The 25977-nt window shown below is 49.1% G+C and overlaps 1 protein-coding gene across 3 annotated transcripts in view; it reads right to left on the bottom strand.

Moving 5' to 3' along the window:
* The window catches only part of EML1 (EMAP like 1), a 146292-nt gene that overhangs the window by 16238 nt on the left and 104077 nt on the right, over window positions 1-25977 (bottom strand). For 2 of the 3 annotated variants that reach the window (XM_070412933.1, XM_070412923.1), the window contains exons 4-13: window positions 21983-22117; window positions 14330-14358; window positions 13438-13494; window positions 10830-10959; window positions 7532-7681; window positions 6217-6286; window positions 4029-4139; window positions 3148-3243; window positions 1504-1638; window positions 671-770 (exon numbers count right to left, since the gene is read on the bottom strand). In XM_070412933.1, coding sequence (XP_070269034.1) covers window positions 671-770; window positions 1504-1638; window positions 3148-3243; window positions 4029-4139; window positions 6217-6286; window positions 7532-7681; window positions 10830-10959; window positions 13438-13494; window positions 14330-14358; window positions 21983-22117 — 1013 coding nt within the window. The remainder of the gene's footprint in view (window positions 1-670; window positions 771-1503; window positions 1639-3147; window positions 3244-4028; window positions 4140-6216; window positions 6287-7531; window positions 7682-10829; window positions 10960-13437; window positions 13495-14329; window positions 14359-21982; window positions 22118-25977) is intronic. The other variant, XM_070412942.1, reaches the window with a different exon arrangement.

The raw sequence follows: 25977 nt of genomic DNA, 5'->3' as shown, positions 1-25977 counted from the left end.
ACTGGCCTGTTCTAAGGGGGAAGAAAACACTGTAGCAAGCACCCGGCACCCAGAGGAGCGGGGACTCCACAGAAGTCACCCCATTGGCTGGAAATAACATTGATGGGTCTCTCCCACCTTCACCACAGCCCAAACTCTAAGGTCCTGCGCCCGGGATGGTGCACTTTTCCTTATTTCCTGGCACACGGTGAGCGTGCATGGACGCTCACCATGGACGTTCTCTGAGTGACGGCTTCTCCGTACCACGCTGTTTGCACACTGGCACGGGGACTCGGGTCTGACTCATCTGTATGCCCCGGCGTCTAGCACGCTGCCTCTCGCATACTGGTGATCGATAACGTCTGCCAAATGCTACGTGAACCAGACACTTATTAAATATTCCATAGCTAAGCAAACAGTCATGGATGCCTTCATGCTTACAATATGCTACTAGATCTCCTAATAAAGCTATTATTCCATCATAACATCTGGGCTTAACGAGTCTTTTAGGATGACGGAGGGTCACGGACCCTTCCCTCCCTTTTCCTCTGCTCCTGTGCATGTATGTACCTGCATACCGTGGGGTTTCACAGTCAGCCTGTGGACTCACTGAGAGACAATCTTACAGAAGTCGCCTTTGACTTCTCAGAACACCGCCAAAGCGTCAGCTCTGGGAGCAACCAGGCGTTACCTTTTCCCCAGACCAGGATGTTGCCACTCGAGTCTCCGGTAATGGTGTCGCCGTTTTCAGAAAAAGTCACACAGAGGACAAACTTTGGCTTCTCTTGCTTCTGCAAATGTTGTAAATACATAAATACAGTCAGACAAGGCAGCCTTTCGTCTGTATTAACACTCTCTAGACTCACGATAATCCCAGCTGGATGGAGCCCCACACCAATGCTTTTCATGTTCATCTACCGTTATGTCACTTACGCTGTGAGATGACCTGCTCTAAAGAAATTCCTGGGGTGTATAACGTTGCAGACAGTTCGAGCGGAGGAAGGTGTTGGAGGGGCTTAGGGGTGGGTGGTGTTGTCATGACTACAGTCCGTGGGGCGGGGTCCGGGCCCCAGAATAAAGATACTCTAACTCCATCTCCGGGTGTAGCAGCATCGTCCCCACAGAGAAGATGTGCTGTTCCCCGGGCTCTCACAAGGCCCCACGTGGCCGGACTAAAAGGCAGAGTGTCACCACCCTTGGCAGAGGTGGGCTCCCCAGATGACCCCTAAGTGCCTTCTCGGCTGCTCTTGGCCATCATGCCGCTCCGGGCATCCTTTCCCTGTGCGCCCCGTGTCGGCCCACCTTCCCCCTCGGCATCACCACTGTCATCCCCCTGACACAGGGGCTCCCCAATCCTGTTAGGGATCCGGATCTGGGAATAGTCTTTGTCACGACACCCCCACTTGCACCCCCGCACTGGCCACTGAAAAAAATGCTGAGACCGGATGCCTGACAGCTCCCTGGTCATAAGCAAAGCTGGTCACCACTCAGTGAAAACAAACTACCAATGTAATTGAACTTCACCTCGAACAATCCTTGCTTCTTAATGAGGCAGTTTCCTTCTAGCGTCCAAAAGTAGAGGTGTGATTTTCCGCAGGTGACGATGATGTTGGTGTCCGTGGGGTGGAAGTCCACGGCAAACACAGCTTCATTAGAGCACTGAGCGAGACAGGACACTCACATGTCTCAGATCTCGCAAGACCCCACAAATAAACCACGCCCTCAACCTAAGCCCCAGCCTCTCCATTTTCCCCATTGAATTTATCGTCTATAAACACCAAGCCTGTGGCCTTGACCTCTCCTGTCTCTCTCCCCCACTGGCCTGTGGCCTGAGGGCAGGGCAGGGGCCCTCTCTCCGTGAGGACCCATCACAGGAGTGGGCGCAGAGCAGGCCCGGCAGCGGGCGTTCGCTGAAGGAGGGGCAGGGGCAGGAGGGGACTTAGCAGAAAGCATCTGCCCTCCTCACCCAGGCATGGATCCCAGCCCTGCCCAACAGCAGAATCAGCTGGGGTGCGTCTCGTGCAGGTGCCAGGCCTTGCCCCCATCTAGTGACGGGACCTTGAGGAGGGCCTAGGAGTCTGCGTGTTATACAGCTCCACTGCTCCTGGACATTCGGCACCACTCGCCCTGGGAGTCCCTCCTGCTCTAATTCCTGGGACTGGGCCGGTGGGATGCAGGAATGCAGCTCTTTGGGTTACCCTTCACCCCGTTATCTCGTTCCTATGCACCCTGGCCAGAGGAACGAGACCCTGCCTGCTCCTGCCACTTGATAATCAGTTACACCTTCTCACACCTGGATAACAACTTGCCTCTGGTTACTGCCCACCTAGCAACGTAGTAGGAATGTCAGCACTTGACCAGATACTAGAGGCATGAACACAGGTGCCAGGAAGTGGGAGATGAGTATACAGGGTCTGCACCCAGACTCGCAAGTAAGGTGCCCAATGCTACCCCTCATGTCAGGTGAGATGACTCAATGCTAATCTTAATGTGAGGGAAGCAAGGTTACCTAAGGTTCATGGATGCTGGGATGAGAAATAAGAAGTTGATTCTATAAAGTAGACTGAACCATGACTTAACGGGGAAACATAAGAAAGGGTTGGGGAAGTTCACTGCTGTTTTGTGCGGAACGGATCAAAGCTGGGAGAGAGAAACCCTAAGGGCACTAGCACGATGATCCCATGGGAGCCTGGGACCCGGCGTGGCCCCTCCTTCCCCAGTGCTGAGCTCTGGGCCCTGGGCTGGCGGTCAGACCTCCTCCCCCCACCCCTCCCGGCCCCTCCCTGCCTGGGACTCAGTGTCACTGCACCTCCAGTGCCTGCTCGCTCGACATTTGGGTACACAGGGGACACTTGGCATTTGTGGAATCAAAGCGAGGAAAAGTGAACAAATGAATTTAAAGGGCCGTGGCTGTACAATGAGGTCGGCAAACCCTGGTAGACATTGTGAAGAGAGGAAGCAACCTGCCAGGCTTGTGCATGGCATCCTGGGAGGGGAGGGGTAGGGTGGGGCAGGCCACAGGGATGCTGGGGCAGGTGTCCCCCGAGGCTGCCGTGGGATGGGGACCCGCAGCCCTCTGAGAAGTAGGGAAGTGGCCAGCGGCCCGTGGCCCGAGAAGGCTCCACATGGAGAAGGACAGCGTGGCCAGCGCCAGGCTGGGAGAGAGACCTTGACGTCCGCCAGCCGCTCCTCCCGCTGCCAGTCCCACACCGACAGCACGTGGTCGTTGGAATCGTCCACAGCACACAGGTTGCTCCCTCCATTCTGAAAAAGAGAAGTATTCCCGGGAAGACTACATTTGAGGACAAACAGGTCGAGCGTGATTAAAAATGAACGGTAATTTTACTTTTAACATGGAGTCTGCCGCATGTCGGCTAAAGAATATTTGCCGATTGCCTTTCAGACCTGCTGACTTGGGTGGACAGATAAGGAGAGCCGGTGAAGGAGGGCTGATGAAGGGACAGCAGCAGGAGAGGGGCTTCGGGGGGCTCCCCCCAGCAGGTCCACTAAAAACAGCCTCCTCAGGGCTGCCGAGCCCTCCCCCGGCACAGCACAGACCTGGTGCTAATGGGGTTACTGAAAGGCTGTGCCAGGAGGGAGAGCACTGGGGTGGAGCGTGTGCTGCTTGGAGGTGGACACAGGCATGCGCCTTGGACATAAGTCTCTGAACTGGATGAAGACGTGGTTGACAGCGAGAGTCTGGGGGAGACCCTGGCGCCATCCAGCTCTGTGACAGTGGACCAGCCTGTGAGGACAGCAGGGGCATGCTGGGGTCCCCTAGGGAGGGGCAGGTGACATTCAAGGCCAGAGCAGGCCAACGGCCTGCAGAACCGGAGGACAGCTGCAGCAGGCCCTCCCCTCTGTTCGCCCCACGGATGGAAGGCTGACTGGAGGAGGGTGGCCTCTGAAGGTGGGGATGGGGAAGCGGGCAGGTTTCGGAGTCATATCTGCACACACACCCAGGAACCACCCATAACTCTCTCCCTCTTTGGCTGCGAGCTGACCCCTCCCTGTGGACAGAGTGCGCCACCAGCAGGGCTCAGACTTACAGATTTAGAGAACGCGATGCAGGTGACCGCTCGGTCAAAAAACCCGGCCCCAATGACGTGCAGGGTGTTCAGTGTCACAGAGTCCCAGATGCGCACGTGTGGGGGCAATTGCTGTTGAGGAAAAACGCAAAGTCACCAATTGTGAGAGTTCCGCAAATATACCTTTACCTTGAAGCTACAAGATGACTTCAATTTTGTCAAGACAAAAGGTCTTTTCCTGCCTTTGATAATTCTTTTAACATAAATGACAAATTCCCAATGTCTTCAGGAAGTCCTGGCCTCTGTACCATTTAACCATTTAACCTCAGGGGAGGTCTGCCAAGTTTTAAATGTTGAATAGCCAATGCTTTAATCACACAGGAACTGATATTCTAATGTATACACCTGGACGAAACTGAATTTTAAAATTAAAAAATGACAAGGAGAATGGAATCTCATACAAGGATTAGTCTTACAAAGTTCATATTGTTATTAAGGTAGGTGTGTGTGTGTGTGTGTGTGTGTGTGTAAATTCATCAAGACAGTTACCACCAAATCATTTTAAGGGCTCTGTGGACCCCATAAGAGCAAAACAGGCCATTAATTATGCACAAATAAAATTTAGAATTGCTATGATTCAGTTCAATACCCTCTCAATTGTGTTTCACGGGGATTTATACTAATTTTTTTCTTCCTCAACAGAGAAAAGCAGCCCAGAACTATCAGCAGATTTGTCAAGGAAAGGCCCAGCAGTGCACAGCAGTGCACCTCGAGGACAGTGGGGTCAGGTGAGTTAGGTTCTAGGGTAGACTGGTCTCTAAGCAGCTGGGCGGCTGCAGACAGTCACGTGACCACTCTGGACTTCTCCGCTTGTAACTTGTAATGGGAGGCTCAGATAGCCATCACATCTTCTCTGGCTGCAAAGTTCTGATTTCAATGCCAGAAACAGAAATACACGTTCAATTCACCAGAGGGAGGAACAAATGGCTTACTACTAATTTCAAAGAACTTCTAAGGTCATTTAACATTTAACAAAAACAGGTGACTCTGTTCCACGCATGTGTATTTACATGATAGTGGTCTGATTTATTGTTCGTTACTTCAAGTGTAGAATTTTAATGGAAAATAGAAAACAGTTAATATTTAAGAGTTGATGTTATTGAAATATTTTCCAAAAAATGGTAACACTTGGGTTTGCTGGAAGGCAATGTTTTTTAAAATTTAAATTTAAATTTACATTTTTATTTTTTTATTGCTTAAAGCATTACAAAGGGTATTACATATGTGTCCTTTTTTTTCCCCGCCCTTGACAATACCCCAGCTTCCCCTACCCCCTAGAAGGCAATGTTGATAAAAATGGAAATATTTCATGTGATGAGTATCAGATCATCTATTGCTCCATAATAAGCTATCCTTAGGCAGGTATCAAAAAAGCTACAAGGAGCCCTAGCTGTCTGCTCAGTGGTAGGAGCATTGGCCTGAGGACTGAAGGGTCTCGGGTTCAATTCCAGTCAAGGGCATATACCTCAGTTGTAGGCTCAATCCCGGGCCCTGGTCAGGGCTCATGCAGGAGGCAACCAATCGATGTTTCTCTCTATCTCTCCCTCTCTAAAAAACAATTATCAATGGAAAAATATCGAGTGACGATTAACAACAATCACAACAACAAATAAAAGCTATAAGGAGTTTTGAATTAGACGTGACAATGACCACAGCCTGCAGTAAATGAGGAAGGGGCAGCCAGTTCTGAATTTTTCTCTGTTGAATTCTACTAGTTCCCCCTCCGATTACAGAACTTGTGTGAAAGCCCAGCGGTCTCTGTGGATCTCACACAGATGCAAACTCTAGGGCTAAGGTCCTGATTACAGGGATCAAGAGAATGTATCTGAAGTCACCGGAGAGGCAAAATGCCCACTTCAAATCATGTCATTATGATTTTAACTTTACGCATTAAATGTGTACTTGGTATTTTAATGTTTATCCTGTATGTGAATATCTTAAGAATTAGTGAATTCGTAGGCAAGAATGATGTTATTTAAAAATTGGCTGAAATTAAGGTGAATTTAAAGGGTTTTTAGGATTACTGTAAAATTTTTAATTTGCAATTAAAAGTTCTAATGAGAGATTAAGAAGTGTTCAGGTGCTTTATATCTAAGCAGGCTTAGCAAAATGTTATGTTATACAAAGAGGAAGAGATAACGTAACTCACTTTCCCATCCTTGGAAGTGCCCGCGACTTGTCCTGTTGCTATTGTAATCTTATCCGGATGAACTGCTAGGCTATAAAAAAGATACTTATAAAATTCTTACTCTTTAAAGGTAAGCTTTATTTTTTCCTTGATCAAATATAATCTAGCTGACAATCTATATATATAAAAGGCTAATATGCTAAGTGTCTGTCCAACCGGTAGCTATGACATGCACTGACCACCAGGGGGCAGACACTCCACGAGGAATCAGATTCCCTCTTCTCTGGTTTCGGGGTGTGTCACCTGAGAACTGCCACTGCCAAGTCACTGCAGCTCTCGCACTCCGGGACCCCTCGGGGGATGTCGGAGAGCCAGTTTCGGCCCAATCTCTGCAGGCCAGGCTGAGGGACCCCACCTGCTGGAGGGACCCTGCTCACTTTGCAGACGCCCTTTGAGACACGGCACCACCCCAGGTGCGGCTGGCAGGGAGGGACCACGGGAGGTTGGCTCCAGAATGTGTCTAGCCGGTCTTGCCCAGTCCATCCCTGCCAGCCACTTTCTAATTAATTTCCTTTCAATGTGCATGAATCCGTGCACCAGGTCACTAGTTTAAATATAAAAATATAGAATGCCCAATTTCTTACAGACTCAAAGTAAATCATCTGAGCACTCCAATGACTTTAGACAATTAGTGCCTATTTCATTTCATCTTGATTCCTTCACCTCTAGAGAATTTCCAACTCAAGGAAAAAGCATTTTTTTTTTTTTTTGTTGCTGGAAAATATCATTTCAATCTCAGAACTGCTTAATTAGTCAGCAAGCTTTCTTAAAAAAGCCATGCTGAGTATATCAAATAGCAAAGACACCACTGTTTTCAAAAGGACTTTCATAACAGACTAGGGACCTAGGGCAAATAGAAAAGCATAAATCCATCACTTCATCCATCCATCTTTCCAAATACATCCATCTTTCCCCACCGAAGGCTGTGAACAAATTATGGGAATAGCAGAGTCAGCCCAAAACACGAGGCAAAACATTTTACTTTTTATTAAAAAATAAAGACCCAAATTAGAAGCCGTTAGCATGAGATGTGTTAAGAAGGCCTTCTAATCAGGGGTCTATTAGAGCTACTGGTTCAGGTAAGGTGGTTGGTTAAGATTATGGGTTATAAAAACAGAAAACTCCAAAGGTGTCTTAGAGGCCAGGGAGCTAGTGGGCAGCACAGAACACGAAATGCTTTTCTCAGGTCCCTTCTGTTTAGTGATGCCCCGATTGGAGCCCTTCCTGCTAACAGTGCTACACAGGAGCAGCCTGCCTCAGGGCTTGGGGGACTCACCACTTCACGTCGTCATTGTGGCCGGCGTAATGCCTCTGGAGCTGCTCCTCCACGTTGTACAGCACGACCACGGACGCGATGAAGTACACCGTCTCGCCCGTCGGGAGCAGGTACAGGTTGTTCCGACAGTCCCGGCCCCTGTACCCGTAGCTTCGTGTATGTCAAGAGAAAACTTGTTTTCTCCTGAAGAGCTGACAAACATCAGCTTTATCTAACAGGCAAACAATTCTACACGACTATTACCATCAATTACACAAAATGTTACCTAGGGGGCCTAAATAGGAAGGCAATGAAGTTGGAAATGGCCATTGATTTAATGTGAACACTTATTTTTAACAATATGAAGATTTGGTTTTATTTTAAGAGTGTGTGTGTGTGTGTGTGTGTGTGTGTATTTTTAATTGATTTCAGAATGGAAGGGAGAGGGAAAGAGAGATAGAAGCATCAATGATGAGAAAGAATCATTGATCAGCTGCCTCCTGCACGCTGCACACTGGGGATCGAGCCCACAACCCAGACATGTGCCCTGACCAGGAATCAAACCGTGACTTCCTGGTTCATAGGTCAACGCTCAACCACCTGCCACACCGGCTGGGAGAAAGTAAATATTATATTTTGAAAGCTGAATTGTTTAAGCTTGATCAAAAGTGGTAACTTATTACTTTATTTACGAAAGGTAACTAGATCATTCGTGACGTCACCGGCAGACGAACTCTTTCTGACTCAGCCTGTTAATCCTGGTTCTGGGGAGCGACAGCCGGGGCACATTTTTATGTTGAGCTGTTGAAGTTTTACGTGGATGCCTGTCTTCTTTGCACCTCGTCTCCCTTTAAATTTGGCCAAGCTGGTGTTCTGAACGGCTGACAACTGTGACATCCTGCCTCCAGAACTAAAGTCACCTGAAGCTGTAGTCACTCATTTCACAGGAATGCTAGAATACTTGGCGCCACATTTTGCCCCTCGTTCCCTCCTGCTGCCTTCCTGCTGCCTTCCTTGTGTAGCGTTTATCTCCAGTTATCACACTTGCTCAGATCTGCTGAACCGTCACCGGGGCCGGGGCCCACGGGGTGTTCACTTTCCCTCTGCTCTTTAGAGGCGAGGCCTGACGCTGGGAACCAGAACCAGAAGGAGCCACAGGCCCAGCAGAGCCTGCAATCATCCACGTCTCCATGTCACTATCGTCTTGGGACACAAACCTTCAATGGGGACCTGAAATGGCCTTACTCTGTGGGTTAACGAGAAAGCAGGCCTGGTTCTAGACCTAGAGCAGGGGTGGGCAAACTTTTTGACTCGAGGGCCACAATGGGTTCTTAAACTGGACCGGAGGGCCGGAACAAAAGCATGGATGGAGTGTTTGTGTGAACTAATATAAATTCAAAGTAAACATCATTACATAAAAGGGTACAGTCTTTTTTTTTTTTTAGTTTTATTCATTTCAAACGGGCCGGATCCGGCCCTCGGGCCATAGTTTGCCCACAGCTGATCTAGAGTCATGGTTGGGAAATTAACTGAATCCTATTATAGTTCGTGTCTTTGGTAGCTTGTATGGAAAACAAAATACATCTCAAAATGTTAAGTGAGGCTATCAATCCCACTCCAAGAAAAAACTTTGAGCTTTGATAATTCCTATGTTTTATTTTTTAAAAAGTTAAGATGCTGATAATGGACTTTAACATGCTACGGTTATTAAGTCAATTATGGGTTTGTTTCTTATTGTAATCTTGGAGCTCAATCTTTATAAAAGTACTTGTAAAAGGTGCAAACCACACTCTCTCACACACACACACAAATAAAAAGTAAAACATTTAGGTCCTTCCTCCAACCACTCCCTGCTGCTTAGGCTAATTACCACTGAGATTTTGGCATGAATACTTCCAAACCTTGAAAACTATTTTGCGAGCAAAACATGTGAACTTGGATGTGAAAAAGTAACCTGGCAAAAAACCCCACTACTTATTGGGAGCAAATTCCACTGTTTTATATTTTCTACAATATAGACAGGGAGTAGGCTGGCAAATGCGATTTTTCCAATAATGCTTTCCAGATCTGATTTAGCCAGTTTAACAATGACTGACTTAAAGAACTCCAACTCCATGAGCCAAAATAGATTGAAAAATAGGGGCAGGGAAATGCTAATGACATCTGAATCTGAAAAATAAAAAATATATTTTGGAGGGAGAAATTTAGGTACAGATGCTAATTCTAAAAACATTCTAAAGAACCTGATTCCATAACTTCAAATACAGTAGCAATTCTCGTAAGTCAAAGTGCAACAGCTTCTGTTTAAACCTACTTCGTATAACCTGTGTTTAGGGCTTTGCATTAAACTGGAAATCAATCCATATCTGTTTGAGGGGGAGGAAGGGTTTTTGCTTTGTCTTAAAATCTGCGTGGATTGGAAGGTGGCCTCTGCAGGCTTCCTCTAAAGCACAATAAAGTAAAATAAAATAAAATAAAAAATAAAATAAAGTAAAATAAAATGTTAACATTTAATCCAGCCCTTCCCCAGGCTCTCAGCGTCTCCCCTGGGGAAGCTCCTTCACTTTCCAAATCTCACCCCACGAAGGCTGGGCAGCAGCTTAATGCCAAGGACGGTAGTCATATGGTTGACTGGCATTTCCGTGGCCTAGATTTGGGGGTAGGGGAGAGGATTTTTATAGTTTTTAGATGGTATCATAGCTATGCCACGTGGGGGTTCCGTGCAGGACGTGGGTTCTCGCTGACAGAAGCCCCTCAGCGAGGCCGTGTTAACCTGCAGTCCGGCTCGGCGGCGGCCGAGTCCCTGCTGGGCTGGAGGGGGTATGTGTCCTTTCTTCCGCGCTCCCATGTTCATTAGAACCCTAACCTTTACCCACTGAGATGATTTCTGTTAAATTTGCTTTTCTAGGAGTTTTTAACTAACTTTATTCTGTCAGAAAAATTGAAATACAGGCCAGAAACTAGCGATGCATTTTCCCACAACTGTCCAAAAGAATCATTCAGCCATATAACATTTTAATATTCTCTCTTCAGGAAGACGATGTATATGTATTTGAGTGAGGACCATAAATATTAACCTCAGGAATGACAAGTTGGTGCCCTTCATCATCGCTAGCTCTGATGGAACGACTTTTCTAGTCTACGGTGTGCTGACTTATGGCCGATCCTGTTAAATTAATTTTAAATAAGAGAAGTTTTTTGGTGTTTGTTAAAGAAGCTTAAGAGAAATTAAGTTTTAAAGAGTTTCTACAGTTGAGCATCAAGCCCAAAGCATGATCAGCGATGGCTCGTGCGAGCCCTGCACGAGGGACGAGGATACACCCACTCCAGCTTGAGCCTCTTGGTTGGAAGGTCCACTTTGGCTTCCAAGTTGTAGGACTCCACCTGGTCCCTGGGCATGTACATGGTGACCGGGCGGCCACGGAGGAACATCTTCACGTAGCCCTCTTCTGCAAGGAGAACAGATGCGGTGAGACAGCTCGGCGCCAGGGCACCTGCGAGCCAGGTCCCTTCCTAGCCTCTCAGTGCAAAGGGAAATCGCTGCCCTTTCCTGTCGCTTCTAACGAATGTCTAATGTCACCTTGTCCTCTTTGACCTTCTGCTCACTAAGTACATGAAGTATATAAGAAGCTGTAAAAAGCAGGCAAGAACTGGATTCCATTATTTTTTCATGAGAGATTTCATCATCAGGAAGGAAGAAAATGGTACTCCTCCCATATTATAACTAACACGAGAAACCCACTGAAACTTTCTCAGCTCCATGTATATATAATTTCCACATCGAAAGTCATAAGATATCCTCCAATGTTTAAATTGGCTGGTTACATGGCGATGTAAAAATGTGTCTCTACGTGTCTTTTACGTGGGACAACGCTGTCCCGTGTAAAGAACCTCAAAGCAGAAGTACATGCTAGGATGCATGCAAAAAGGGAAATGCTCAACGAAAAGCTAGAAATGGAAAACAAACGAGCAAAAGGCCCACCAGAGAGGGAAACTGGGAAATAAAACTTTCTGGCGCAAACACTTTCATAATAAAATAACTTTTGATGTTTTCATAAATTGTGGGGACAAAAGTAAAACCCAGGGATATATCGACATGGCATCGCCTGGACTTTGGGAAGGAAATAACTTGGGGTTTTCCGGTAGCGTTTTCAGGTCATGGTTAGACCAAAGGAGGTTCTGGTGGGTGCTCCTGAAGAATGCGGTTCCCCGTCAGCGCTCGCTGCGCTCGGATGCGTCACTGCGGATCAAAGGACCAGCTGAGAGGCACTTAAATCGGGCAGCTGGGAATAGGGAGATCTGTGGTAACCCACAGAAACCATCCTCAGGAGGAGGTGGAGAGCAAACAGGAAATCATTCCAGCACCGCCAGGTGCCACCGTCACACGTTAGTTTTGTCAGTCTTAGCCCCAAGGGTGTCAAACCACGCTGCATGCAATGCTGCCCAGCGGCCCGAGGCCAGCTCCGCTGTTGCCGTGTGCGTGCCCCAGGCCTGATGCATGCATGTGACACACTCTTCACTCCACACGTGCAGGGGGCTCTGAGGTCAGAGCAGCACGCGTTCATCCTGCACAGGGAGCCACCGCCGGGCTGTGGATCCCGCTGGAATGCTTCACTGGGTTCCATCCTCCCAATGCACTGGGACCAGCCCACCTGAGACTCGGCACTGCAGGCTCTCCTATCGGTCCCCTAGGCCTGTGGTCGGCAAACTGCGGCTCGCGAGCCACATGCGGCTCTTTGACCGCTTGAGTGTGGCTCTTACTAAGCCTTAGGATTACCCTAATTAAGTTAATAACAATGTACCTACCTATGTAGTTTAAGTTTAAAAATTTTGGCTCTCAAAAGAAATTTCAATCGTTGTACTGTTGATATTTGGCTCTGTTGACTAATGAGTTTGCCGACCATTGCCCTAGGCCATCTCACATTCTGTGGCCGAACCCATGAAGGCCCAACCTGGGCTTCACGGAGTCTCTACCCCAAATCCTCAACTTGTCTCTGACGTGCTGGATGCAAAGGTCTAACTGCTCGGCCACAACCACCCATGTGGGTTCTCCTCTCTGGCCAGCTGCGTTCCCGGGCCACCCCACACATCTGTCCTGCTCTGGACCCTTAACAGGCTCTTCTCCTGGCCTCAAACCTCTTCCCATCCTTAACCCCTCACCCAGATCTGAGCTTACGCGTGGCTCCCACTGGAGAGCCTAAAGCACCCAGCAGACTGACAGCCGTGAAGAGCGGGGCCGGCATGACAGAGCTTCACGTTAACTCGGAATGAGTCCACCCACTCTCCTTGTGAGAGAGGAATCAGACTGCAGGTCAGGGGTCGAGAGAACACAGCGCCGCTTCTGCAGCACACGCAGAGCCCCGTGGCTGTGTTTAATCAGTGTCTGAATGTGAGCAAGTATATCTACTTGCGTATACTGTAGTAGGTGCTGCTGACGAAGGCCTTACGACTGAGGTTCACTTCCTGCACCAATCTCAACTGCTGTCTCTGTCCTACGAAAACACTGGCCTTGGCCTGGTTTTGTCCTGGGAACGCAGATGGCCTACATCTAAAGGCCCGAGCAGCAAGGGGAAGCAACGTTTCTCAGGCGTGTTAGGTGACAGCACACAGCCAGCACACCAGAGGCGGGGGCAGGCCAGCAGGGGTGCAGGGCCATCGCACACAGTGGGCGCCGGGCCTTGTCCTATAGCTCTCTTAAGGCTTAGACAGATTTTTGGGGAAAGTTCCTGTAATCAGCCCATAATCAACCAAGACCCGAATGACAGCTACTTAGTAAAATGCTCAGGGGCTCAACTTCCAGCCAAGTGTGTGCGTCGCAGAAACCCTCTCACACGGGGAGAGGGTCTGGCTGACGTATGAACAGCGTTTCTGGAGCCTGGGCCACAGCTTCGCTCAGAGAGCTATGAGGGTGCAGACAGGCGGCCTACCTTGGCAGTGCGTCACCCGGCGCTTCCCTTGCGATTTCGGAGACAGAGACAGAAGGGCTAGATAAAGAGACGCGGAGAACTGCAGGGGGCTGCCTGCCTGGGCGAGCGCTCGCTGGCTCTCGGTGGGAAAGGCTACCCTCCCCCGCCCCCAGCAGAAAATCCCGGACACATTTCAGGGGTTCCGACAGGGAAGCCTAGCTCTGCAGGCCTGCGGTCATGGCACCGTCAGTGAGCGATGTCATGCTCCCTGAAAACGCAATAAATACGACAGCACTTGCTGACACACCAGAACTCTGACTTCTACGCTTCAATTCCAAATTGGAAAACACTGGGAAGACGAAACTTAAATGAGTGGATTTACCCAGTTACTCACGTGTCCATTTCTCTGCATTTTAAATGCACGTTTAAATAAGGTTAATACCCTATAGATAGCGTGTACCTTATGATGAAATGTGTTTTAAAAAGCTCTATGGAAAGGTCCAAACGAACTATTGGTTTGCAGGTTAGGAAACCACGGGCAGGACAGGAAGAAAAGCTCCTGCAGACAAGTTACAACTCAGTGCATGGGAGACGCTCCTTGTCAGGGAAAGGCAAACACTGATGCCAGGAACCCCCTGAGCGGGAAGAGGCGGCAGGTCTGAGGACCCGAGTGCCCTGCGCTGCCCGCTGGCATCTTCCTCCTCCTGGTGGACGTATCGGAAACCAGCTCTTAAAGGGGCCAATAAAGGTTCGGTCTGTATGATCTGAGCGGTGGGCCCCCGGGACCGGCCGACATCAGCCTCACCACGCAGACACCCAAGTTCTGGTGTCGACAGCGGCCCAGGCCCAGCTGCTTCTGAGCTGTGCCCGGGCTCCGAGGGGAATGAGGGCACCGGCAAAGGTGCGGACTTACCCGCGCTGAAGACGGGCTCCTTGGGTTTGCTGTGGAGAAAAGAAAACCAGATTTTAGAGGGAGGCTGACCCCATGCATGCGAGACCCCACAGTGGTCAGCTGGCTTGTCACACGAGTGCTGCGTGAGGGGCACATGTTAACGAGGAAAACAGAACCATGTAACTAAAAAGGAGCAAGCGTGAGCAAAACCTTCCAAAACCGAGGCAGGAGGCTGCGATCCCGCCTCCTCCCCAAGCTGTGCTCCTTGCGAGCGGGTGAGGTTGGAGAGGAAGCCTCTGGTTCACCGAGGCGGGCACGGCCCAGCCTAAGGGTGTAGAAGGTATGTTTTCCTCCCCGTGCCCTTCGGAACGGTCACTTAAAGAACTTATTTAAAACGAGCGGGTTCCTGGGAGAGGGGCTTGGTGAGGAGTTTCAGAGCCGGACTCCGCAGGGAGGCCACGGGGAGGGAGACAGGAGGGAAGAATAGTGAGGCTTGGGGGGCATGTCATCGGAGATGTGGGGACCCCACTGTGGACTTGGCCAGGCTGAGGCCGCCCCATGACTGCACCCGGGAAAGCAATCCCCCGAAGCCTTCAAGGTCGGGCCACAGAGGGACGGAGGTCACCCCTGGGCAAGCTCCCGACAGGACGAGCCCCCACGGGGAGTCCGGGGGCCGGGGAGACAGCCCCCCTGTGGGGCAGCCCCGCCAGTGCAGAAAGGGAGCTCAGGCGGGGCAAGAAGTGCACCGTTCAGACCAGAGCCCGTACGTGACCCAGGTCAGCGAGGCTCCGACATCCAAGCAGCTTCCCCGGCCAGCAGCCTCCTGATCGCGTCCCACTCTGGGGTACAGAACGAGACACCGTAAAGGAAACCCCACCTAAGGGAGCCTGGAGGGGTGTGAGCCTGCGGGGGAATATGAACTCACTGATTTCGTGTGTGTGCATATTTAAGAAAATGTCCCTGAGCAGATATCACCCTAATATGACTTCTCTCCTTAATTTTAAACTTGAAACACCAGCCGCAGAATTGCCCTTGCCCCGCGATGTGATACATAATGGCTTGGAATGCTGTTGGAGCAGAGGTACTGGCTTTTGAAAATGACTGGCAAGGCTGGACCAAGGAGGAGACCTCTGCAGTCTAACATCTTATTTCCCTGCGACTTATTGCCTGTAAAAACTTCCTCATTGCGCATTCCATGACTCCTTCTCCAAAGAGTTAGCTCAATGAAATAAAATTCCTGCCGGGAGTCAAAATACTGTCCTATGCAAGCGAAGATTCTTTATAGAAATAGCCCCAAGCGGCTAGAAATAGGATCATTTAGGAACCCGTCTATTAAAAAGGGTTAGAAGTCACTGAAGACCTTATTGGGGACAAAAACTGCTGCTTCGTAGGCTTTTCCCACCACGACTCCCAGCGTGCCATGGGGGTGGAGCACGGATGGTGAGGTCAGCTGACCTGTGCCCAGTCGGGCAAGTCGCTTCCCTCCACAGGCCAGGCCTGAGTTTCCTTCGTCTACAAAACGGATGAGACCACCGAGGGGCTTTGTCAGAATCAACTAAGTCAGGTACAAAGTGCCCGGTGCATGGTGACCAGTTACTATCACTTCCCTCTGCCTCCTGACTTCACTGACACGAGTATATGTATTTCTGGGCTCTTTACCTAACAGCCTCAAAACTAAAACAATGTAAGAATATTAGCATTTATTACTTTAACATTTATTAAAGGATAAATAACCCCCGGGGCCCAAAAAATGAAACAATCTGATCAGTTAAAAAAAAAAAAAAAAGCCACATTTTAATCACCTAATTTCTAGTGCAAAATGTTTCAGAATCTAAAATGCCGTGTTAAAAGCATCTGCCCATAGGTGGCGCTGTTTACACACTTCTTAAATGGTTTTAAATTAAACAGATACTATCCTTGCATTCATTCAACGGATATTTATTGAGCAGCTACTGTGAGCCAGGCACTGTGCAAAGTGGTAGAGATGCAAGAATAGTAAGTGCCGCAGCTTCTGCCTCCCAGAGCCCCGGAGGGCGAGGGTGTGGGTGTGGGGAGTGGGGAAGGAGTTCCAGTTCCGGACAGAGTGAATGGGCTGCTCCAAAGCCACCTGACGGCACCTGACTCGGCCCCGAGGGCCAGGGCAGCTTCCCAGCGAAAGGGGCACCCTGCCAGGACTGGGAGGACAAGCCGGAGCTCCTCCGCACATACCCGACACCCTCTCCCGGCGAATTCCCAGACACATATACAGGGTGTCCCCCAAAATGCATGCACACACTTTAACAGCTGGTCTGTTAAATGAAGATGAGATGTATTTTACCAAACACTGCCTTATAATTACTCAAAGTGTGTGTATACATATTTGGGGGGCACCCTGTACATATATGTCACTCAGGAGAAAGTGCTAGAAAGTTTAATTCATTAAGCTATGCATTTGTGTGTGTGTTTTTTTGGTATCTGTGTTTTATAATAAAGATTTTTCTAAATACGCTATCTTCTTACTTAGGTTTGCATTTCTTTAATTAAGACTTGAGTTTGACCATCTTTCCATTAGTTGGTATTTGTATGTCTCAGAGAGAACCTGTCCAAACCCTTCACCCATTTTTCTACTGAGTTGTTGTCCTTTTTCTCACTGTTTGTTTTTTGTGTGTGTGTGTGTTGAGTCCTTTGGGAAGGAGGGAAACTAGCCCTTTTCACTTGCACGTGTCACTAATGTCTGTTGAGAGAATGAATATTTGTGTGCAAACCCTTTCATTTACCACCAAGCCTTGCACCGTGTTCTGCGCATAGTAGGTGCTCAGTAAGTTAGGCGGTGCTGTGGAACTGAATGAGTAAGGTGACAGAAATGTCCAGAACTTCTGATTCCTCCCTTTCCCAGTGGGGGTGGAGGGGTGAGGGCCGAAACAGGAGTTGGAAGATTCCAAAATGTCCCAACGAGGAGAGGGGCCTCAAGACTGGGAGGTGGAGCTAGCAAAGGTGTGCACACAGCAGCACCCACACTTTGGGAGAGAAAAGGAGTAACTGCAGCTACCATTTACCGAGGGCCAACGGTAGCAAGCTCCACGCTAAGGATTCCACATACAGGACTTATTTAATCCTCACGGCAGGCCCGGGAGGTAAGTGCTGATTTTACTGGCTCTGAGGAAAAAAGCCCAGAGGCATTGAGTATTCTGTCCACAGTCACACAGGAAGTGGCGGGGCTGGGCGTAACACTGGCTTACGGCTGTATCGCCTGTCAGTTTAACCTGTTTTGTTATATCGATTGGCGTGAAAAGATACACTCAACAAATGTTTATTGAGTCCCTACTATGTGCCAGGCAGTGTTCTAGACGGTGGGGCTGGTCAAACTGGATTAGAAAAACCTTGTTGGTAACTGAGCGTGAAACTAAAGTGCATTTGCCTAGAAAAATGATGATCCGAGTCTAAAATAAAGTTGGAAGAGTATATTTACTGACACAAAGACCTGGTCATAGAGCAAATGAAAAAGAGGGCTGCCAAACATATGCTGAAGAGTATAATTTTTGTCAAAATTATACGCTACACCCCAGAAACAAAACCAGATAGAAATATAATAAAATGTTAAGCTATGAGTTCTCTGAGTGGGTGAGATTATAGGTAATTTCCATTTCCTCTTTTTTTTTAAACATCTGGGTTTCCTAAAACACATGTTACTTATGAAATAAATAAGTTTCCTCAAAAACAAACAAACAAAAAACCACACACACACACACACACACATGAAAACCACACACCAAAAAATAAAATAACCAAAAACAAACAAAAAACCTTGCTGGGGAAAAGTGAGAGCTGGTGTTGAGAGGCGTGGATCTCAGGGCACAGGGAGGACGAGGAGTCAGGAGGTGGCTGGAGGCCCTGGGGGAGGATTAGGAGCGAGGCTGCACCATCAGCGATGCTAAGACACAAATCTCAGGGCCTCCATGTGACACTCAGGATGGAGCTTAGAGTGTCCAGCCTGGTGGTCTGGACCTTACAGGCCGGATAACACGGCCGGTACAGGTGCACAGGTTGTGCAAGGCAAAAGGGCATAGAGAGGACCACTTCCACACATAGATATCTTTATGATTATTTAATTATTTTAATTGATTTTTAGAGAGAGAGAAAGGGAAAGAGAGAAACATCTATGTGAGAGCAAAACATCGATCAGCTGCCTCCGACACGCCCCTCCTGGGGATCGAGTCTGAAACCCTGGGCATGTGCCCTGACCGGGGATTGAACGGGCAGCCTTGCCGTGCAAGGACAGCACCCGACCACTGAGCCACACCAGCCAGGGCAACATCTCCGTTATTTTGAAGTTTTTTTCATATATGTTGACTCCGAAGAAGGACAGCTTATATGTTTGTTACAACAAGGTTTCTAGCAGATGGCTGAAACATTTCTTAAAATCAAACCATTAGAATAGCATTTTGATGGAAACAAAGTATTTTTTTTTAGTTGCTATGTCTCATTCCCAGCAGAATTACAAAGGGGGAACCAGTTTTTTAATTGAAACAATTTATCAGTCTAACATCTAACATAAATGATGCATTCTAAATAGTAACTTTTTCTGTCTGAAATAAAAGACTTTTTAAAATTAAAAACAATCCTATTGGATTGGTATACTGGCTACATTAGATAGTCCAGGTTGTTCATCAGGATGTTGTCGATTCCCTATTTAAATTTAATAAGCACTTCACTGTGACATGAATCACTATATAATTGTTAGCATTTATTGTCATCAATAATATATAAAGAAAATATTACATTGCCATATATTGCTGTTGTTTTTCTGGAAGTTTTGTCAGTGCAAAGATTAAGTGCTATTAAACTTTTGTGGCTTGTTACTGCCAAGTATTATAAAAACGTTAAGCATTCTAAGATAAAAGTCTACAATGTCACACGGAAGACTGTCAAATCCAGTGACCATCTCCAAAGAAAATGAGAAACAGAAGCAAGAAGACTGACACTATCATAAATCATAGAGTGTCTATGAAAGCAAGATGGAACGATTTGAAAATGAATCACATCTTAGAAAATGTGAATGGTAAGATCTCAAGAACACTATTATTTTAGGTTCAACAGTAAGATTTGCACAATTTATATCGACCGGCTTTTCACTCGCTGTAATCATTGTTATTGAGAACTATATATGCTTGATGTGCAAAAAAGCCTCCTTTTTCTGCAGTAAGAGGAGCCTTTTTCTAATTTTCGCAGAAGAGTCACACGTGCTAACGACAGCTTGCTTATGGCGTGTGGTGACTCTGAGCTTTACAGCAACTAACGGGTGACTGACACCAGTTAAAGCAGCGCCGGTGAATGACTTGTCCTACAGATCAGGGCAGATCCAGATTCTCCTTCTGAGAGCATCACCTCCCACCTGCATTCTGATGAGTGGTCCTGAATCACCAGACCTGCAGACCAGCTCATCGCCCCCCCCCCCTTTTTTTATAAAGATATACAGTCTTCCAGATGCCCCAGTGCTGAGGACCAGGCTAAAGCCAGTCTGAGTGTTGAGCCTTTAGTATATGTGACCTATTTTCTTTTGCGTCATTTTCTGTTGTCAAAGCCTGGCTTAAAGGACTGGCACCCTCAGCCCAATGTCAAGGTATCTTGGTTTCTTTTTTAAAAAAATTTCACCCATGTCCCCCTTCCCGCCGCTGACAACCATCAGCTTGTTCTCTCTATGTGTCTGTTTCTGTTTTGTTTCGCTTGTTCATTTGTGTTTTGTGTGTGTGTGTGTGTGTGTGTGTGTTTTTGCTTGTTTTTTTGATGCTGCATATAAGTAAAATCATACAATATTTGTCTTTCTCGGTCTGATGTAGTTCCCTGAACACAGACCAGCTCATTCTAATGTGACATTAACGGCCGTGGGAACCTCGAGGATTTACCACACTTGCTCCCCACCTAACCACTTTTAGATTTCGTGGCCTCCTACCCACCACTCACTAGTATTTGTCCGTGGTTCTGGAATGCTGTCTTACTTTTAAAAAGGATGTCCTGTTTGGTTACTGTCCGCAGCCAGGCGTAACGGAAAGGGCACAGGCTCTGGAGTAAGAAAAGGGTCTGGGTTTGTACATCAGTTCTGCCACTGAACGCCTCCGGGCCTCGGTGCTTCCCTCTGTGAAGTAGGTACTTTATATCTAATGCCCTTGAGTCTTAGAAATTTATAAGAAACGGTAGGAAAACACCCAGCCCGGCGCATGGCCCTCAGAGCATGGCGTCATCCTGGCAGTTGCTGCAGGGAGACCTGAGTGGAGGAGGTTCTAATAGGACAGGGAATTATTTTTAAACGGACACATTCGGTTGCTTACATTATTTTGAGAACATGACTAGTAAATTTACTCAGACCCTCATTTCCAAAACAAAATGTCCTACTGTGGCATTTATTTTTTGGAAAAAAAAAAATCCCTTTTAAAATCCCTTTTATGGAAATATTTACCCAGCATATTCACCAAAGCCATAGGATTTAAAAGATAAAACCGATATAGAGTTTGCACAATGCAGACTCCTTTTGGAAATTCTTAATAAAATGCAGATGTGCATAGAAGGGGCCAAGTTTTCAACAGCTGCCAAAATCTAGACCTCTCAGGTCGACTTGCAAGCTCACCCTGAGCTCAGAGGCGCCCACAGGCCACTGCGTGCCTGCTGGACTCGCCCTCTGTTGCCATTGTAACCACTTGGCCTTATTTCCAGGGTATTATCACCCAATTAACATAATCTTCTGATAAGAAGCACTAATAGTCTTCATTAGAAGACAGAACCCATGTCAATGGTTTAATCGGCCATGAACTTGACCTGCTGAGGATGTGAGAAGTGCTCGCTTCTCTTCGGCAAAAGATATCTTTCAGAGATGAAATGGAAAAGGGTTTAAGCTTCCTTTACGGGACTGAATGGGGATGGGTTTACAAACTTGGAATTTTTACAGACTGTGGGCTGGAGCTGATTGCTTGATGACTAAGCTTTTTCCTTACATGAGCACTTGCAAAAACAAAAAGCGTTATTTGCCTCTGAAGCTGAAATTCCTTCCTAAGTCTCGCTCAACAGAGAGAATAAAAATAAAGCACAATGTTTAAAAAGGCAGACCAAAGTACATTACGTCGCTATACACAGAGAAAGGGACCTCATCTACACGATACATTCTTCAACATGAAAAGCCATTAAAATGCCAAAAATGAGCTCTCACTCACAAAATGTTTCTATTAGTTTATAGATATTTGTCAAAATCCACTATACACTAACCTCAAAGAAAAATTCAAATTAGGAGTAACTGTATTTCCTGAAACCAGCAAATAAAAAAAAGGTTCCTGCTTCTGGCATTAGTTCAGATGGTTTCTGACAAATCATAAAAGTACAACGTTTCACCCACCCGACCTGAGAAAATGCTGCTGACAGACTCAGCAATGCGCTCACACTAGCTTTCAGGGTGTGCGGGAGACACACAGCGTTGCCTGCGGAAATTCGGACCAGCCCCCCAATTCCATGAGCTGGTGGAAACAGGCCCTCGGGCCCGGCTGGGCGTCCCCGGAGTAACTCCCACCCGGACAGGAACTGCCGCAGCCTGAGCGGCGCCACCCTGACCTCGGGCCTCGGCGCCCTGGAGGGCCCTGGCTCGGGTGTGTGGTCGGGGTCTCTGCTCATCTTTGGGGAAGAGAGGGACCCAGCGGGCTCGGGGCCCCGTACCTTTCGCTGTTCTTTTTGCCGCTCGAAGAGCTGCTGGTGGACCCCGTGCGGTTCCGGTTGCCTTTGGAGTCCCCGTAGCTTTCCCTTCGGCCGCCGGGGGACACGCGTTCCGAAGAGCTGGTCCTCTTGATGGTGCTGAGGTGAGATGCAGAGGACGGTGAGAGCCTTACCGGGGGGCCTTCCTTGTGGCCGAGCATAAATATACGCCCAGAACACCCCACTTCCCCGTGGATGCCTGGAGGACGGGTCCCGTCTCAAGTCCTGACTATGGAGATCAAAAACCACTTTTCCGAATGTGACTTGGACCCTGCCTCTGCTCACTGTTTTATAACCTTGGCAACCAGTAGTGTTCAAAGGCACAGAGGACACTGGAAGGAAGAAGCCCACAGCACGGGTGAGAGAACCCCAGGGCGTACGGGAGGCCACCTGTCCCTGGGCAGCTTCAGATTAGCCCCGGGTGCTCAACTCGGCTGGCTGTGCCCCTCGGACACTGGGCACTGGGCAATGTCGGAGACATTTTTGGTTATCAGGCCAGGGTTGGGGCGGGGGGCTGCTGCCCACATCTATTAGACAGAGGCCTGGGATGCCGCTCAGCACCTGACTGTGCCCAGGACAGCCCCCGACAAAGGCGGTGCCAGCCCCCAACGTCAATGGTGCGGACACTGAAGAAATCTGGTAGGAAGGCACACGTGGGACCAACACGAACAGGATGCCACGGGCCGTGACGGAACAGCCCAGCTGTGTCACGCCTGTGCTTAGAGGTGATGCCATGGAAGCACTGACTTCCCTCTGGAACACTGAGGACTAGGGTGGAGGCGGGATGGTTAGATGTTAGTAGAATTTTTGACAAGAAAAGGGAAACTGAGCTAGATGGTTAGACAGATGGGGCCAAACAACTGGAGCAATTTACAGGCAGCTAGTAAACCGCAAGATCTTATCTTCCCCGCCAAGGGCACGAGAGCAAATGGTTACACTTCTCTTTTCTAACCGGATAAGTAAAGAGCTTAAACCACCAGGTCAGGGAGGTAGATACCAGAGACCTGACTAGTGCCCTCTGTGCCAGCCAAACCCAGGGACGGGTAAGTCAGGGGGATAAATAACAACAAACCCAAATAGGACCAAGCAAACCCACATAGAGGGAGAGCGGACCAGAAAACAGCCCGGTCCCTCTTTGCGCCGTACACTTGGGCATGTCAGCATCTTAAAGAACACACCTGGGAAGCAGAGGAACATTCTACCGAGACCCTCCGTGGACCTCCCCTCGGATGCCCACCTTCGGAAAGTAGGTAAGAGCCCTCCAAGTAACTGACTCCATGCAGGCTCTCTCTGGAGCATGCCCATGCCTCCCCCGCCCCCTTTCTCTTTCCTAAACTCTCAGGGCCCCACAAGATTTGCACCCGGGGGAGCAGCGGGCAGTGGCAGCTCGTCCCAAAGCTAATCCCCTGAACTTGTCCCCAAGGCCCCCTTTTTCTCTGACTCTCAGTGAGCCGGCAGCAGCCCATGTGGCTCACTTCTCTCCCACCACGTTTCTAGAGCCCGGGCAGCCTGCCTCGTCTCTTTCCTGTTGCTGTGTCTCTCCTGGGCCCTTCCTGTTTCACTGTTGCTCCCAGATTTAATAAACGTCCTCTCAAAATCACCTGGACTCGTGTGAATCTTTCCTGTCCAAAGTCAAGAAGCCACATGCTACCGGCCAAGGCAGACCACGTGGGGCAGGTCCCTTTCCGGGGACAGAGTGGTTGGGAACTGGGGGGAATGTCTGGGGAAGACGCCTGAAGACTGCCTTTCTGGGAGAGATAAAGGGCTTTAATGAACTGAAATGACACAGTGGGGAAGAGCCGTAACCCACAGGCACGCCCCAGACTCAGGAAACTCCCAGGTGGGGGCAACCCAGGGCCGGGCAGGGGCGCACGCTGACTGCTCTGCTCTTGGGTCATGTGACTGTATCACAGGTGCCTGCGGAGTTTTGAAATCACCACCGGCCATACATGTCTTGAGATCTGATCTCACTTATCATGCTTGTATACTTTTTGGCACTGGAGCTTGATAAATATTCATTAGGAAAGGGTGAAACAGTGACTAACACAGGGCGCCTCGTGCTTTGACCCTGTCACAGGAAGAGACTCGAGCGCTTCAGTGAGCACCTGCTCTGGAAGCACGAGGGGCGGAGAGGCTGGTGGGCAGGCCCAGGGCTGGGGCTGCGGGAAGACGCGGACTTGGGGGGAGTCAGGTCTGGTGCCTGTGGAGGAGCCTGTGGGGGTGGGCGTCCTCATGCCAGCCTGTGACCACGCGGCGCTCAGGGCAGCACGGAACCACAGCCGTGGAGGAAACCACGCGTGAGGAAGGAGCTGAGAAGAATCCAGGTCAGTAAGCTGTCAGCTGTGGGCCGAGAAACTGCCCAGGAGCCTGAGGTGCAGAGAAACCCCGAGGGACAGGAAGGCAGGAGCCAGGAGAGCGAGGCCCAGGCAGAGAAAATGCGGCAGGACTGGTTCGGGGCTGGGCGCTGCAGGAGGGAGGAGAGGTGACAGAGAAGTCTGCGCGGCACAGGCTGCACAGCTCCAGGGGAGGGCGGGAGACGGCCAGGCCGTCCCCTGGGCTGAGCCCCCATAATTACAACACCAGTGCTGCAAGCCCAGCCTGCGCAGGTGGGCTCCCGGCTCCGCTCTGTCCATCCTCCCTCCGGGCACCGTGCAGTCCTCCTCCCTTCGTGACTTCCATCCTTCCTCTTAGCATGTTTTTAAAAACCGCACGGTGTGCCGGTTTGAGAAACCACTCCCTCTCTGCGTGAGCAAACAGAACTAAAATGAGCTCCCTGCACGCCCCGCTGGTGGCGGAGGAGGCTCTGAAGGCGCAGCCCAGCACCTCCCAGCGATCAGCAGGGCGGGCGGCCCCAGCCAACGGGAATTTTTAGAATGTGCAATTTGGGGACAAGGAAATTACAGATCTTAGGAGAGCGTGACATTTCTGAAATGTGGGGATTGACATCTTAAAATGATAGAAACCTTTGTGCTTAAAGTTCAAGATCTTTCACTGAGGAAAAGCACAGGCTGACGTGACGTCAGGGGTCATTCTGTGCCAATCATCCCGTAGGAGGCTCCTAGGCACCAGGAGGCAGCCTCCGCGGGGTCCTTGTGGGAGTTCACGGCAAGTTCACAGCAATTTAACGAGGGGGAGGGGAGATGGAGACGGGAGAGGACTTCACTTGGGGTGGTGTGCACACGGTATAATATACAGACGATCATTATAGAATCATGCACCTGAAACCTATGTAACTGTGTTAACCAAAGTCCCTCAATAAATTCAATAAAAACTAAGGAAGAGGCCTGTAGCACGGTGGGCAGTCGGTCGGCTTGGCGGCAGAGTGCCCTGCTTGCTGGCTGTCGCTGTTGTACGGACTGAGTCTCTTGGGGGCGGGGACCAGGCTGGCTGCCTGCAAGCCCCGGGGGGCAGTGCTGATGAGTCAGGGACCTTGGCCTTGGAAACGGTCCTGAAACTCTAGGCTCAGCTTCCTCACCCAAAACAGTAAAATAAAAAATTTAAACTCTCAATGGGATGAAATGCCCTGAAAAAAGCCTGGAGAACAGACGCTCGTTGGGCAAACCTGAGCTTCCCACCCCTGCCCTTGGTCCCTTTCACAGATGGACTGTCTTGATTTGCAAAGTGGAGAAAGGGGCCCCTAAGGTCCCTCCCAGCTCAAACGGTCTGTGAAGGGCCTTTGAACATAGAAGGTGCTCGGGAAAATAAATAAATAAAGGCTTGGATAAACATGCCTTAAAGAGCCGAAACCCAATTTTCTGGTCATTAACACAACCTGGTGGCTGGAAGCGTTAACAGGGAATAGTAATGATGGAAACCAGCGCGACAGCAACAGGTGACGTATATTAAAGACCCTGCCTTTTACCTGTCACCTAATTCAAACCTCACAAAGCCCCTGCAGAAGCATCATCACCCATTTCACAGGCGAGGGAACAGACTCGGGCACAGAGCCACCCGCTGCA

Source organism: Myotis yumanensis, unplaced genomic scaffold, assembly GCF_028538775.1.
Source record: "Myotis yumanensis isolate MYYU_CA2020_CCGP unplaced genomic scaffold, mMyoYum1.0.hap1 SCAF_1, whole genome shotgun sequence".
Classification (NCBI taxonomy): domain Eukaryota; kingdom Metazoa; phylum Chordata; class Mammalia; order Chiroptera; family Vespertilionidae; genus Myotis; species Myotis yumanensis.
This window is presented reverse-complemented; position numbering and strand designations above follow the sequence as displayed.